At 39.0% G+C, this 14,963-nt stretch overlaps 1 protein-coding gene across 1 annotated transcript in view; it reads left to right on the forward strand.

Annotated features, from left to right (window-relative positions):
- LOC134404740 (bifunctional heparan sulfate N-deacetylase/N-sulfotransferase 3) overlaps positions 1–14,963 on the forward strand; it is a 76,179-nt gene that overhangs the window by 19,529 nt on the left and 41,687 nt on the right. The window contains exon 3 of the mRNA XM_063135610.1: positions 11,452–11,539. Within this exon, the coding sequence (XP_062991680.1) occupies positions 11,452–11,539 (88 nt within the window). The remainder of the gene's footprint in view (positions 1–11,451; positions 11,540–14,963) is intronic.

Raw genomic sequence — 14,963 nt, forward strand, 5'->3', positions numbered from 1 at the left:
TTTTCTCTACAATATGCTTTGGAAATAATGGAAACAAAAATCTGCAACCTATATTTATTTATTTATTTATTTATTTATCTATTACATTTTTATACCGCCCAATAGCCAAAGCTCTCTGGGCGGTTCACAAAAATTAAAACCATAATAAAACAACCTATGGCTATACCATATTAAATTATGTGCAAGTAGGTATGATACACCATCTTTTAAACTCTGTGCGATTGGAAACTCTTCCTGTTTGTAGAACAAAGTTGTATCCCAGATTATTTGATCCCAATACAAAGCTTAATGCCAACCCTAGAAAATCTGCTAACTGGCCAAGGTCTTCAGATTCTGTTGAAACCATTATGAATTGAATATCTTGCAGGAACATTCCTAGAAAACCAGACATGAATAAAGGAAAATGGAAGGAAATCCAGATGAAAGACAGATATATATGCAAGATTTAAGGCAGGTTAATTCTGGGTCTCTGCTTGTAGTGATCCCTTCTGATGTAGTTTCTGTATTAGGCATTTTACAATTAGACCAGCAGGCCAGAGTTCCTTACATAGTCTGCTAGTTTAGAAAGACAGAAATTGTAGAGCCTGTATTGCTCTTCAGGGACCCAGACAAGGAGCCTAACACAGCCCTATTTGAAGTCTCTTAAGATGGTTCTATGCATGGACCAGGCTTGAGTTGAAAGCCATTATTTGCAGCATCATATTACTCATCCAGCTCACAGGGGTACATCTCCCATGCCAGCATCCACCTCTATTATTATTACTATTACTACTACTACTACTACCACTATTATTATATTTATATTCCACCTTTTTTCCTCTTGTAAGGAGCCCAATGCAGCTCACATGGCCTTCCTCCTCTCTATTTTATCCTCACAACTATTCTGTGAGGTAGGTTAAGCTGAGAGTCAGTGATAGGTCCAGAGTCTCCCAGTGCAGGGTTCTAGTCCCTACTCAGCCATGATCTCCCAAACAGAGTTAACAGAGACATTAAAATTGTTAGATCGAGGCCAGAGTGCAACATGTGTGTGATGCTTCAGATGAATACCTATCAGTGTGTGCAGTTAAATCATTTTAATCTGGCCAACAATGCTGAGCTTAGAGCAGTTAAAATCTTGGGAAAATTTGCTAAACACAAATGGCTTAGCATGAAGAGCTCTTCTCAGGAAATTGTGCCATGTAGGAATTGGATGTTGGTAGCACTGTTTAAAGTAGTTGGTGCAAATAAGCCTATCTTAGGCCACTTATGCACATTGATGTTAAAACAGTAAACAGTTTATATACAAGCAGCTATTCTTTTGTTGGAAAATAAAAGAATAATTTCAAAAGCAGTTAAAAGGCATCTAAAACAGTTCTAAAGTGCAACATGTGTGTGATGCTTCAGATGAATTTTTTAGTGCTTCAGACAAGCACTTAAAAATGAGCATGCATGCTGTAATCCTAAACTTAACCTACTTACATATAAGGTCAACTGAAATCAATGGGATTTGCTTTTAAGTAAGCACAACTACGGTTGAGTTGTAAGAGATGGCTTTAAAACTGACAGGCTCCAATAAGTGATCTTAATTAAATACAGATCTACAGAAATAATATAGAAAAGTGTAATTGCTGTTTATACCATTTTGCCTGAAAGAAAAGGCCATAACCTGTTTCATTACTCTCTGGAAAACCATAAAGGAAGTTTTAAAGTGGGTAAATATTTAATTAGGAGCTGTTTGGAAAATTCGGAAGATAGAAATCTATACAAGCCAGGATAGGATAATAGGGATTCTGCTGTTTGGTTTAGATTTGGGGGTGGGGTAATTGTTTAGCACTTCAAATGTCTGTCTTTGACCATGGATGTTATCAGTGGAATGTGCAGTTCCATGTTGTTAAGAAATGTGAAATAATTACTTTTTTTTTCAAAGTAGGATGGTGGTTCAGTACATCAAGTGCTCCCAGAGGAGGCTTTTATTTGCAATTGGTCTGCCTTATTCATGGAATTTTATGAGGGCTCAGATGATGACATCTTCCATTTGTAACCCAGCTGTGTTTTCCCAATGCCTTTTCTACCTTTTTTAAAAAAAATCCCACAAAAAGTAAGTTAAAGACAGAAAGCCATAATAGCTGCAGAATGGATTATTATTATTATTATTATTATTATTATTATTATTATTATTATTACACTAGAGCCCTTTGACTGGAAGCACTCAAGTTCTATTGTGGAATTGTGTCTTTCCTGTATTAACTGATTTACAATTTAGACATCAACATATTAGGCTAATTAAGCGATATTAAAGGCCTAATCCTATTTGTGTTTAGACAGAAAAAAAGTCCAACAACTCTCAGACATGCAAGACTGGCTAGAGAATGCTGGAAATTTTAGAGCTCTTTTCTTTACAAACACGCGTAGGATTGCACCTTAAATAATATCTCAGCAAATGAGCAAACAAGCCAGGACGTCTTCCAGAACAAGCCAGAATATTCAACTAACTTCAAACCATGATTTCATTTCCTGGCTTATTCTGAAATGTTTCATCATGGATTTCAGATAAAATAGGAGATTAAAGCCAAGGGTCAATGTTAGTAGATATTTTTCCACTCAGTAATTCCCATTCTATCATTATTTGTGACCCATTTTCCTATTGCAATTCTTTCCCCTCATTCTTAAAAAAAATCCAAAATGCCTAAGAAAAAATTGAAATAGATGCAGGAGTCAAGCAGAGTAACTTCTGAACAGTGTGGGTGGGTGAATTTTTTTTTAAACTCGTAGGTAGTCCATTTTTGCTTATGATACACCTGTCATGTTGGCCTTCAGTTTTTCTGTTTCGGTATATTAAGAGGGAACTCCCACCGTTCCAACATTCTGTCCCATCTGTACCTTGGCTGGCTCTGAAGAGTTGGCTGACGTTATGAGGTAGAATTCATGCCCAATGTTTTGAGGGAGTAATGTAAAAAAAGACCCAGTTTTTAGACTTCCCTAATAATGTGTTTGGATTATGTGTGAATCGAATTAAGTATTATGTCTGTGTAAGTTCTTTAACACTTTGGAATGTTCATTTTTTAAGTTGAACTATAGTTTCTACCATGTTTACCCTGAAATTCCAATTATGCCGCAAACTGTTGTCAGCATTTTATAAGTGCTCACAGGCATCCAAGTGCTGTTTTGCTGTTAAAGATAGCTGAAAACAATACAAAAAACCATATAAGTATTTTTTTTTTTAGAAAAACAGCAACTGTAAATGCCACAGAAACATTATTGCTAAATTGTTGTAGGTGAGAGAAGAAACAGTTGTAAAATATTGTTGTAATCAGAATCTAGGAGGGAAAAGTGAATTGCTACCAGAGGGAAAGGAAACAAACCCTGCTTTTCTTTGATTATTTTGCAGCAGACAATGTGTATGAGCCTCAGCAGCACTATTGTGAATGGCTGGGGATAGATATCAAGGTAGATATTGCAGATGAAGAATAACAAATACATGCTAAAGTCAGAAATTTGGGGAAGGGGGAGATTCAATGCTTCTGGAAATTTTACATTTCTAGGGCAGACATATTAGTTACTTGAAGGTCTGAAAAGGATCCAACATCAGATTAAGACTAAAATATTAGGGCTAAAGGATAGGACTAGAATTATGGAACTGGGGCTACAATCATATGCATGCATATCTGGGCACAAGGCTTCCTAAACTTCATTGTTACTTACTTCTGAGTAGATGTGTATAGGATTGTGCTGTGACTTCCTTACTTAAAGGGCATTCGCAGCTGCCAGTGAGGTGCAATGGGACCAGGGAAATCCGCAGTGTAGATTCTCAAAGTGACTGCTGTTAAAACGGTGCAGCTGGTGGGTTGGAAACAGGCCAAAGAAATGTCAACCCTCATGGCAAATATAACATGTAGTGCAAGCATAAATGTGTGGACTGAGTCCCAGAGTATTGTACTTGAGGTCAATTAGATGGTATTAAAGTTCTATCAGTAGCTCATTCACACTTAATTCTGTGATGCAACAAAGGTGCGGAACTAGTTCTTGGGAAAGGATGGTGTGTTCTTCCTTTTGGAATAAGTCAAACACAACTTAGCTTATTGTGCTGGTATAAAAATCATCATAATCCTTATTGTAGGCTGCTCCATTGCAGTCGTTCCTACTTAGCTCTTCTTCTTTCTGAGATAATCATATTTCAAGCTATTACTAGAAAATAAGGAACTCTTCAGACAAGTTGGTTTTCAGTGATGCACTCTCATGGCTTGGGGCTGTGTGTAACTGAAGCAGCCACATAGCAGTGCCAGTTGTGTGGATGTGCCGATTCCATGGGAAAGGCCCATGTGATCAGCACTGCCCACATTCTTACATCATATGATGCAGTCTCATGGTAACATATCATACAAAAGCAGCTCCCACACAGCTGGAGGCTGAGTCTGAAAGGCACAGGTTTCAGCAAGCTTACTTCCATGTACTGCATACGACAGCTAATAAAACTGCCTTTAAAGATACATGAAGCCTTAGAGTTTAATTTTGAAATGAACTCATTTATGAAAAGACAGTAGTAAGCAGTTGAGATCAAGCCTGCACAACCAGGAAGTTTATCAAGCTGTGGAATCCTGACTTATGCAGAAATGATTGGAAATGAATGGCACCCCCTTTCCATCTTAAATCATACATCAGAATATATGTGGGGTGGGGAAAGATATGATGCAGCAGGGCGATTACTAGTTCTCTTCTTTTAATTGGCCTGAGAATTTTTTTAACCTTTAATTAAAAGAAATTGATGGTTTGTTGCTCTGTTAGCAGCAGGATAATGAAATCATCTAAGGTGGTGAAGCTGTACCAAAGAACTAATAACAGGAAAGCAGATAAAATCCTGAAGATAGCATTGTTAATTGCATTGCTTTATTCAATAAAATTGGTAAGAGATAAATTAAAAGCTTTGGCCTACCTTACCATAATTAGCCCCTCTCCTCTGGGTATCTTGCAGTAGAAAATTTTTTGTTAGTCATTGGAATCATATGGCTCAAATTAAGCCTAAATCCCAATACATAAATGAGTGCATGCTAGTTTTGTGCAATTTGATGTCCAGGACCAGCACCTAGGATGGGAGCCAGAGTTGGAGATATTATCCTAGCAAGCATCCAGAAGATCTGAGAAGCTTATATCCGCACTGCCAGTTCCTCCACTTCCTGGTGAACTGCTGGGTCATTTTTTACACCCAAACATAAGAAGAGTCATGTTGGATCAGACCAAGGGTCCATCTAGTCCAGCATTCTATTCATACAGTGGCCAGTCCCCTCCCACAGAAAACCCATAAGCAGGATATGAGTAGAGCAACACCCTCCTACCTGTGTTCCTCCACCACTTGTGTATATAGGAATACTGCCTCTGATACTAGAAGTTTGTTGTTTATTCGTTCAGTCGCTTCCGACTCTTCGAGACTTCATGGACCAGCCCACGCCAGAGCTTTCTGTCAGCTGTTGCCACCCCCAGCTCCCCCAAGGTCAAGTCTGTCAGAATATCATCCATCCATCTTGCCCTTGGTCGGCCCCTCTTCCTTTTGCCTTCCACTTTCCCTAGCATCAGCCTCTTCTCCAGGGTATCCTGTCTTCTCATTATGTGGCCAAAGTACTTCAGTTTTGCCTTTAATACCATTCCCTCCTATTGATAGCTTTCTCCTCTAGGAATTTGTCTAATCACCTTCTAATCACAGTTGTTGTAACCATCTCTTACAGGGTAGATGCTCCAGGCCCTTGATCATTTTGGTTGCCCTTTTCTTCACTTTTCCCAACTCATCTATCTATATCTCACACAAAAAACCTACGGTTTACAAAGCAACATTAAGGCTCTACAGTTTTCAACCAAGCACCAAAAAGCAGGGAAATCGGGAGTTCACAAGCCTTAACATCACATCCTTCCTAAGGAGGCAGAAAGTGCAAGTGAAATTTTCATTCTAAAGCAGATAAACCGTAAGGTGAATATGATATGCAGAGGTGAATATGATATGCAGAGGTGACTGTGGGGCTGTGGAAAACTGATGATGAACAACTTAGGGCCACCTACTTCTCTTTTTTTGTTTAGAGCAGCCCTTCCCCAACCTGGTGCCCTCCAAAGGTATTGGACTACAACTCCCATCTTGTCCCATGGTCAGTATGTCCCATGGTCCACCACAACCCCAAGATCTCTTTCTTAGTCAGTCACCACTAGCTCAGATCCCATCAGTTTATGCTTGAAGTTGGGGTTTTTGGCCCCAATGTGCATCATCTTATACTTGCAATGACTTTCTCTGACTTTCACTCTTCCCACATAAGCCCTATATCCCAATGAGACTCCTGGCAACGAAGCCTTTTGGAAGCTAAATAAATACTTTTATGTCAACTCCCAGTGAGTCTTTTGCTGCCTTGAGATCTGTTCGGCAAAGGATGTGGTCAGAAAGGTCATTGAGGGGGCCCATAAGACGTTGAGCTTCATTAGAACTGTTCCTTAGGACTATCAATATACTCAATTTTACTTGGTTTCTTTGCAGAGATTTTCAGAGAAAGTCAATGCAGTTTCTGGGTTAGTGGGATTGTACAGAATATGGCATCTTATATGTATGTATTTTATTTGATTTTATATCCTGTGATTTTAGATCTAAGTGCCCTCTTAAGGCAGCTCCCAATAAAATTCCTTTAAACAAAGTTTAAAAACTGACAGCATCCCAACTTGCATATAATCAAGTATCAACATTATCAAAGACATTATCAAAACCATTATAAAATCATTGTCTGTAGGCAGAACTGGACCTATAACTAGGACTGTTCAAGGCTTTCAAAACAACAACAGTGCCTGAGGATCTATTGAAAGTGGCTTAGTTGGTTCCTTTTCTCCAGAAATTTGCACATTTCTTTGTTGCTTTAATATAACCTCTTTATTATGGGGTTCTTTGTAAATCAGCATACACATAATGTACAGCACTTCTTAAACCATTGAAACTCAGGAAAGGCTTTCAAAACTGATGATAATCCCTATTCTTGTTTTAATCGAAAGCAGGACTCAGAACTAATGGTTTCCTGAGGCCACTGTACAATAAGCAAATGCCTTTTTGCTGTTTTTACTTTGTTACACAAAGTAGCGTTAATGCTTTTCATTCTGTCAGCTTTAAAGGACATTTATCATTTTGGAAATCCAAAGCATTTATGTAGTGTCAGTAGACAAAGTCTTCAGGTTTTGTTTCAACTTATTTCCTTTTTGATCTAATATATCATGATATGGCTGAATACTGTCAAAAAAAGTAAAAGCCTGACTCTACCTATGTATTTTGTAAACTATTTATGGTCTGTGCTAAATTGCTGAAAAACTTTGAAGGGCGTTTTGACAGTTTTCTTCTTTTGCATGTGCCCATATCTCTTTCCTTCGCTGATATAATGGCTGTGGATTCATTCTCTAACACAAGATGGAATTGCTGGCATAACAGAAGTTTATTTAGACCTAGTCAGCTATCATTGAGCAAGGGATAAAGTATAGTTCTCTGAACCAATATGTTTACATAGCTCTATTCATACAAAGAAATACTCAGAAGAGCTATACATAAAGGCAAACATCAAAAAAGTAGAGAGAGACTCTCAACAGCTTACCTTGAGTATACAAAACAGGATTTAGAAATGAAGTTCTAGTTTCTGCTCCTACATGAAAGCATGCCCACGCTCTCTAAGACACACACACACACACACACCACATAATTGTCCCCACCATCTGCTGCTGTATATCTTTCATGAGTTTTAACATTTTGGTTTTAGAACCTAAATGACGAGTAAAATGTCAAGTAACCCAGAAAATAATCATAGGCATGACAACCAAAATGTTATCTCAGCTTGTCTGTCTAGAAAATAGTTCGCAGGAGAGCATTATCCTCCTACTGTGGAGATGCTACTGTCTGCTTTTTTTTATCCTGGTAAATGTTCAAAGAGCTGTGCAGGACACTGGCAGCATGACTGTTACTGATTTTAAGGAGAATTACATAGCTTAAAACTAGGGCTGTGCTCAAGTGTACTTAAAATTCACAGAACTTTCAAAGTTTCCTGCAACTCAACAAAATCTAGATCAATGTTTATTGCTAGGACAAGCTCATCTACACCAAGGCCACAGCTAGACCTAAGGTTTATCCTGGGAACATCCAGGGTTCGCCCCTGCCTGAGCACTGGATCCCCTGTGTGTCACCTAGATGAACAGGTTTGACCCCTGGACGATCCAGGGATAAACCTTAAGTCTAGCTATGGCCCAAGAAGCATATCCCACTATGAAAGCGGTATATAAAAAGCAGGTTCTACACTACTGCTTTATAGTGGTACCGAAGTGCACTGACAACTGTTGGGGCCCATGACACAACTACACCAAGCAGGATATTGCACTATGAAAGTGGTATGAAAGCAGTATATGGTATATGTCATGGGCACCAACAGTTGTCAGTGTACTTGCAGGAAACTTTGAAAGTTCTGTGAGTTTTAAGTACAGTTGAGCACATATCACCTTTCAAAATTCTCTACCCTATTTGTGGGCAGAGACAATTTCACCAAATTTCTCCTGGGGAGGAGAAATTCTCAAGTTTCTCACAGGTAGGACTCACCATTGGCAGGGGCTGTAGCACAGCTTCTTTCTTTTTTCCCTTCCTTTTGGTGTGCTCCCACTCTGAACTATTTTGGCAGGCTAGGCTCCATTTTGCATCCACCACAATGCAGGTATGTGGTCAGTAGCGTTGGGTTCAGCTCCAGGGAAGAGGCGCCACTAGTGCTATACCAAAATCTATCCTCCAGTTTCCTGAAAGTTTTCTTCCTTCCATGAAAGAGGCTTCCATTGTTCTGCCTCATTTTCAGGGTATTTTATAATGTAATTTTGTAGGGTTTTTGAGTGTTCCTAATCACTGCAACGCAGCTAAGGGTGCAGTGTGTGTTTTATTTCTATAACCCATCTCTCCATTGCTCTGCAGGCTCCCCAGCTGCCTGTGCTTCCTGAGCTAAAAAAAAAAAGCCCTATCAGAGGAATTACTTCATGTCTTTCCCTGAGCTTTAATTGAACTGCAGGAAGCTAAGGAGCCTACAGACTTATGAAGATGTGGTTGTACAGTGAAAGACAGGACAGGCAAACATAAAAAATACCACTATAAAGCAGCAATGTGGCTCCTGCATTTTATATACTGCTTTCATACCACTTTCATAGTGGAATATCTGCTTGGTGTAGATGAGCCCCATGGCACAGCAACAAACCTTTATTTATGTATTTAATTTTTATACTGTCCAATAGCTGAGGCTATTGGACACCATATCTTTAATAGTGTCCATTGTGAAACTTAATTGATAGCTGTCTGATCTAAAGTATTGGACCTCAAAGTTGGGAATCTGGGTTCAAATTCTAGTTCAATCATAGGCTCTGGTGACTAAGGGTAATTGTCTCAGCCTCATTTGTCCGTGTTGTTGAAGTGGAAATAATGTTTCAGTTCCATCTCATGTTTAATCCAATAAGTACAGTAGAATTTTATATAACTGTTTCAGCCTGGTTCTCCCCTAGCTGTGGACAATAGATTATCAGTGATGAAGCCATGTGATTATTGGACTCGTGTCCATCCTGACTGGGACTAGGGGTTTTGATCCATTGACGGCTAGCATGAGCAGAAAGACACTTTCACTTGTTCAAGAGGGTCTGGGTTTGTGATTTCCTTACTCTAGCTAGCTGCAGTTCCCCTTGATCCCCTGGCCCATAGCAGTTTTCAGATAGATTCCGGGAGCTACAGCCAAATGACAAAGATGAGAAAGTGCCATTCGATCACCATTACACTGCCCTTGCTTTTTAATAACCAATCAATTGTTGTAGGAATTGCCAGTGCCTCCTTGCAGAAGGAGGAAATGATCTCTATACAAAATTTATTATACAACTTTTAAAGAAACCATTGTTTTATGGAGATAATTCCTCAAAGAACATTTTCTCACTGCATCAAAGATGATGCAGTCTTTTTCAATCCATTCAGTTCTGGCTTCTACTGATACTTTTCTTTTTACCTCCATGTCTTCAGCTGGAGATTGACAGGACAAATAGAAATGAAATAATGTTAGTGGGTTTTCATATTATTGTTCACTTGATATTACTGGGGCACTTGGAAAATCTAGTATGGATTGGCAGATAGTGTCTTGGAATTGCTCTGTTCTTTCCTAGCCAAGCATGTCTAGGAGGTAGTGGGAGGGGGGGCATTGTTTCTCTTTATCTTAGTAGCTCTCTTGTTCCACAAGGCTCTTTCTTATCTCCATTGCTGCTTGCCTTCTATATAAAACCCTTGGGAAAGTACTTCAGAGTGAGGTGCCATGAGACATCCAGCTCATTTTTTTCAATTTCAATTATAAACCATTGTCTGGACATAATGGTGGACTGGATGAAAAGTCAGACTGAATCAAGGCAAAGTAGAAGTGCCAGTAGCTGGTGGATCCTTTCTATTGTTGATCAGGTATGGAGCTTAGTTATCTTGTTGGACCAGAAAGCTCAGGTAGTCCCTGTAGATCAGAGTGCGTTTAATCAGCTGTACCTGATTAAGCTGTCCTTTTTCTGAAGGAAAGATGCCTAATCATTGTCATGCTGTATTATCACTTCACTTCAAGGACTATTTCATTGTGGGGTACACTGATTTAGGCGGCACTCGTCTGTACACCTATCTAGGCGTAAGTCTCATTGAACTCAGCGGGACTTCTAAGTAAATATGAATAATATTGCAGTGTTTGGCTATTTTTCAAATGCCTTCTAGGCATTTGGCGCATGAAAGATTCACATAAAGGATTCAACAACTATATTTTAGGTCATGAGTCAGTGTGGTGTAGTGGCTAAAGTGTTGGACTGGGAGTCGGATTCTAGTCCCAATCGGCCATGGAAGCTCACTGAGTGACTTTGGGCCAGTCACAGACTTTCAGTCCAACCTACCTCACAGGATTGTTGTTGTGAGGATAAAATGAACTGCCTTGGGTTCTTTCAAGGAAAATAGGAAGGATATAATGCAATAAAATAAATAAATACAAAAAGCCTGAATGTCTTCATTCTTGTTGAACTTCTCTTTGGCCAAAGTTTTCTCTCTCCCTCTCCTTTACATTCCTGATCAAATGCAACAATCCATATATTTCAGCATGATTATGCCAAATTTATGTAATACTGTTTATGCTGACAGCCAAAGTATTCTGTTCCCAAAATAATCATGTCAAGTTCTGTAGATTAGATCCTAGTTTGTGCAGAATAAGCTTTTGTATAGTTAGCTTCAGATGCTCTTCTTACACAAAAGGCTGTGATCCAAAAGGTATCCTCCTTTAAAAAGGAGACCCTTTTCTCCTCCACTGTTTTTTTGTATAATTATCAGGGTATTGGGGCTGGAATGATGGGAAATGAGTTGCTCTGAGAAAAATGACTGGACATTCTGTTTAAAAGAAAGAAAAGGAAATATTACATATACACTGATGCATTTTTAATTTATGTTTATTTCAGGCTCTGCTTGATACTCAGAACCTTTTGAGAGCTCAAATCACAAATTTCACTTTTAACCTGGGATTTTCAGGGAAATTTTACCACACAGGTAAGACTGAAGAAAGAGGGGCGGGGAAAAACTCACAGTAAAATCACTCTCAATCTGTTAGTGTCCTTGCAGTGCACAGGAAGTGAAAATGATGTTGGTACTGCAGCTTTGTGCTATAAAACAAAATGAAATGAGAATGAAGAACTCTTAGAGCCTGAGGGAAGAAGGAATCCTCCTTCGGGAGGATAAAACTAGAAAATCAATCAACTCTTCCTTATGTTGTGAATTTTACAATATGAGGCAGACTGGCACTCAAACCCTGAACATGCTGTATCTGCCTGTAGGGCTGTTGTATTATACACTGTAATGTCATAATTCTGACATTCTGGTAGTACAGCAGTTCCACTGTCTCATGATCCATCTACAAGATTCTTGCAATTTGTTGATGAGTCCCAAGTATCATTTTGGGAATTGCCAACCAAAGCAGCAAATTCTAGACAGATGTTATTGAAAAGGTATTTCTCTTAAAATTTTGGTCTGAAATGTCATTAACACATATTTCACACCTGAGGTTCAAACTCCTAAATTGTAAAGTTTGACCCTTTGAGTTCAAAGGGAATTGTAGAAGCTTTGATATCTTTGCTCTGTAGAATCACAGAGTTGTACAGATTGCTACAACAGTGTAGATATGGTCCAAGTTTTTCCATCTTAAATCCAGTACAATGTGTACCATATTTTAATTTGTGAACTACTTTTATTAGTGAGAACCCTTTATCACAAGGTATTGAGCTCTTACTTGGACCATTTTATTGTAGGTGTTCCATACCCATATCAGTTATAGACTAAGATTGATAATTAGAGAATTCCTTTTGGTTTCTTGAGTAATTTTGATTATTATTTATGTTCTTTTTTTGTTGCCTTTATTTTTGTTAACCTTCTTTCAAAATACAGTAACATTTTATGAGAGAAAAAAAATCAGCTTAAGATTCATAACTAGCCTAGGGTAGATTCACAGCCCTTCCAGTGCAAAACAATTGGCAGAAATTCTTCCTGTACTCTTCACAGAAGTTTCTCCTTGACTTTTGACATTATTCTTCCTCTGTTTTGGCTAACCTTTGGTGTATTTTGTGAAGTAGATTATAACACATTCCTGAAGATTTATCATATGTCATGTGATGTTACACACAAAAAAAACCCACAGAGCTATCTTTACCTGGAATGCTTGTTCATTTTGTGTAACCATTATGCAAGAAGTAGGGATGTGTAAATTGTGGAGGGAAACCCTGTTGCTTGTGTTTCACAGCTTTTCAGGCACCTTTCCTTCTGTCATTTGGCCACCAATGTAATTCGTTGATTTTTAAGTTTCCACATTTGCACAAATACGAATTTGTGCAAATTTGCACATGCAAAAATGTGCAAATTCCCCTAAAATGCACAAATCCCCCCCCAAAATGTACATGGTGTAAATTGGCCCCTTTTTTTAAAAAAATGCATATGATGAAATTTGTGCAAAATTATTAAAGTTTACAAAAATGGTCCTCAGTATCCACCCAATGGGGAAAGTCTGTCCTCTGCAGAATCCACAGGTTGGATTCATAAAACTCTGAACTCATTTGGTTCCATTGCAGATTTCTCCAACATCCCTAGGAGCAAGTGGAACGTAATTCTGTTTTTAACCGGAATAAAGTTATATCAGCATTCTGATCTCATTTCATTTTGCTTTGTCATTCATTCTTTGGTACTAATCTTTGCATGTTTTCTTTCTACAGTAATTATTATTTGCACTTATATCCTGCTTTTTCTCCAAGGAGCTCAAGGCAGCATACATGGTTTCACCCTCCCCATCCTATCCTCACAACAACCCTGTAGGATAAGTTAGGCTGAGAGTAAGCAGGTTTGCATGTAGCGAGAAGCCACATGGGGAAATTTCCTAGTGGGGCTTGTTGTCACTGTCGTGGCCGCTATTTTGAATATTCAAGCCATGGTGGAATGTATCATAGCTTGTTGTTACATGCAAACCCAGTGAGGGTCAGTTGTTGGGGTGGTTGACAAGCATCCCTAACCCTAAAACAGCCCATGTGTCTGGGTTTGCTCATCAAGCACCCCCAACAACCCTCCCTCAACAGGCTGACACATAATGACAAGCTACAGCCTGCCCCTGTTATGGCTCAAATATTTAAAATGGCAGCCGTGGCAGTGGAAAGAAACCCCATGGCTGTCATTTTGAATATTCAAGCCACGGCAGGGGCATGAAGTGCTCAGTGTGTGACTCACCCAAGGTCACTCAGTGACTTTCATATCTGAGCAGGGATTCGAACACGGGTCTCCGCAGTCCTAGTCCGACACACAAGATGAATAAATGTCAATGTGTTATTGCTGGTGGGCCTGATTTTCAATTTCTAACAATGTAGTCTATGCATGTCTACTAAGAAGCAACTTACTCCCAGCCAAGGGCATTGCAGCCAAAATGACTTTAAATATTGCACTAATCTACAATTATCTTTCTTTTTTGGAGTGATGGATCATTGTTTGGCAACACTAAGGCATTAATTTTTAAAAAAAATCAGCATTATTAATAAATTTTATAATAACAAAGTTACCCATCATACCCTGAATATCTTTAATTATAGGTAGAAATGGTCAAGCTACCTAAACCTCACCTTGGATAAACTTGGAAATTACCTGAGTTATCAGGTGTGGAAATTGAAAGAATTCATTCCTAATGAATTGGAATGATGCCAAGCCAAGCCTCAGGAGACTTTTTCCACCCTCATAGGAATGAATGGATCATTAGGTCCTATAGGGAAGGTTAAAAAGCGGACTGTGTTGAGGAATTCTCATTCCTGCCTCCCAAAATTTCTCTGATTGCCCCTTTCTATCCTCACCCACAGGAGCCAACAGAGTGAAGATGCTCCACTAGTTCCTAATGGGGGAGAAAAGAGAGGGGCATGTTATTATTATTTATTATTATTTATTTATATAGCACCATCAAGGTACATGGTGCTGTACAGAGTAAAACAGTAAATAGCAAGACCCTGCCGCATAGGCTTACGGTGGGATGGGAAAAATTGCCCCTGTTCATTTGTTTTTTAATTTGCATATCAAATTGGCAAGATGCTTAGGTGCATGGATGTAGCAGCACCAATCGAGCATAAAATACGTGCAAAAGGGGCCAACAATGGGGGGGGGGAGGGCAGAACAATAGGTGAAATGGGGTGCAAGCTCAGAGAGAGAGAAATAAATGGAGGGCTGAAGATTTAGAGCGGGAGAAATGGCTATGCTACCACCACAACTATCAATATCAGATTATGCAAGAAGTACCAGCAGCGTGGTTTAACGTAGTCTCACCACCAGCAATAGTCTATTCAGTGACTATGCTGAGAAGCAGGGAAAGGAGTAGCTAATTTGCATCATGGCTGCAGTGAGAACAAGATCTGAGCTTCTCTGATGGCATGGAAAAGGAGTACATCTACATAATTACCAA

This window comes from Elgaria multicarinata, chromosome 10 (genome assembly GCF_023053635.1).
Source record: "Elgaria multicarinata webbii isolate HBS135686 ecotype San Diego chromosome 10, rElgMul1.1.pri, whole genome shotgun sequence".
In the NCBI taxonomy this organism is placed as follows: domain Eukaryota; kingdom Metazoa; phylum Chordata; class Lepidosauria; order Squamata; family Anguidae; genus Elgaria; species Elgaria multicarinata.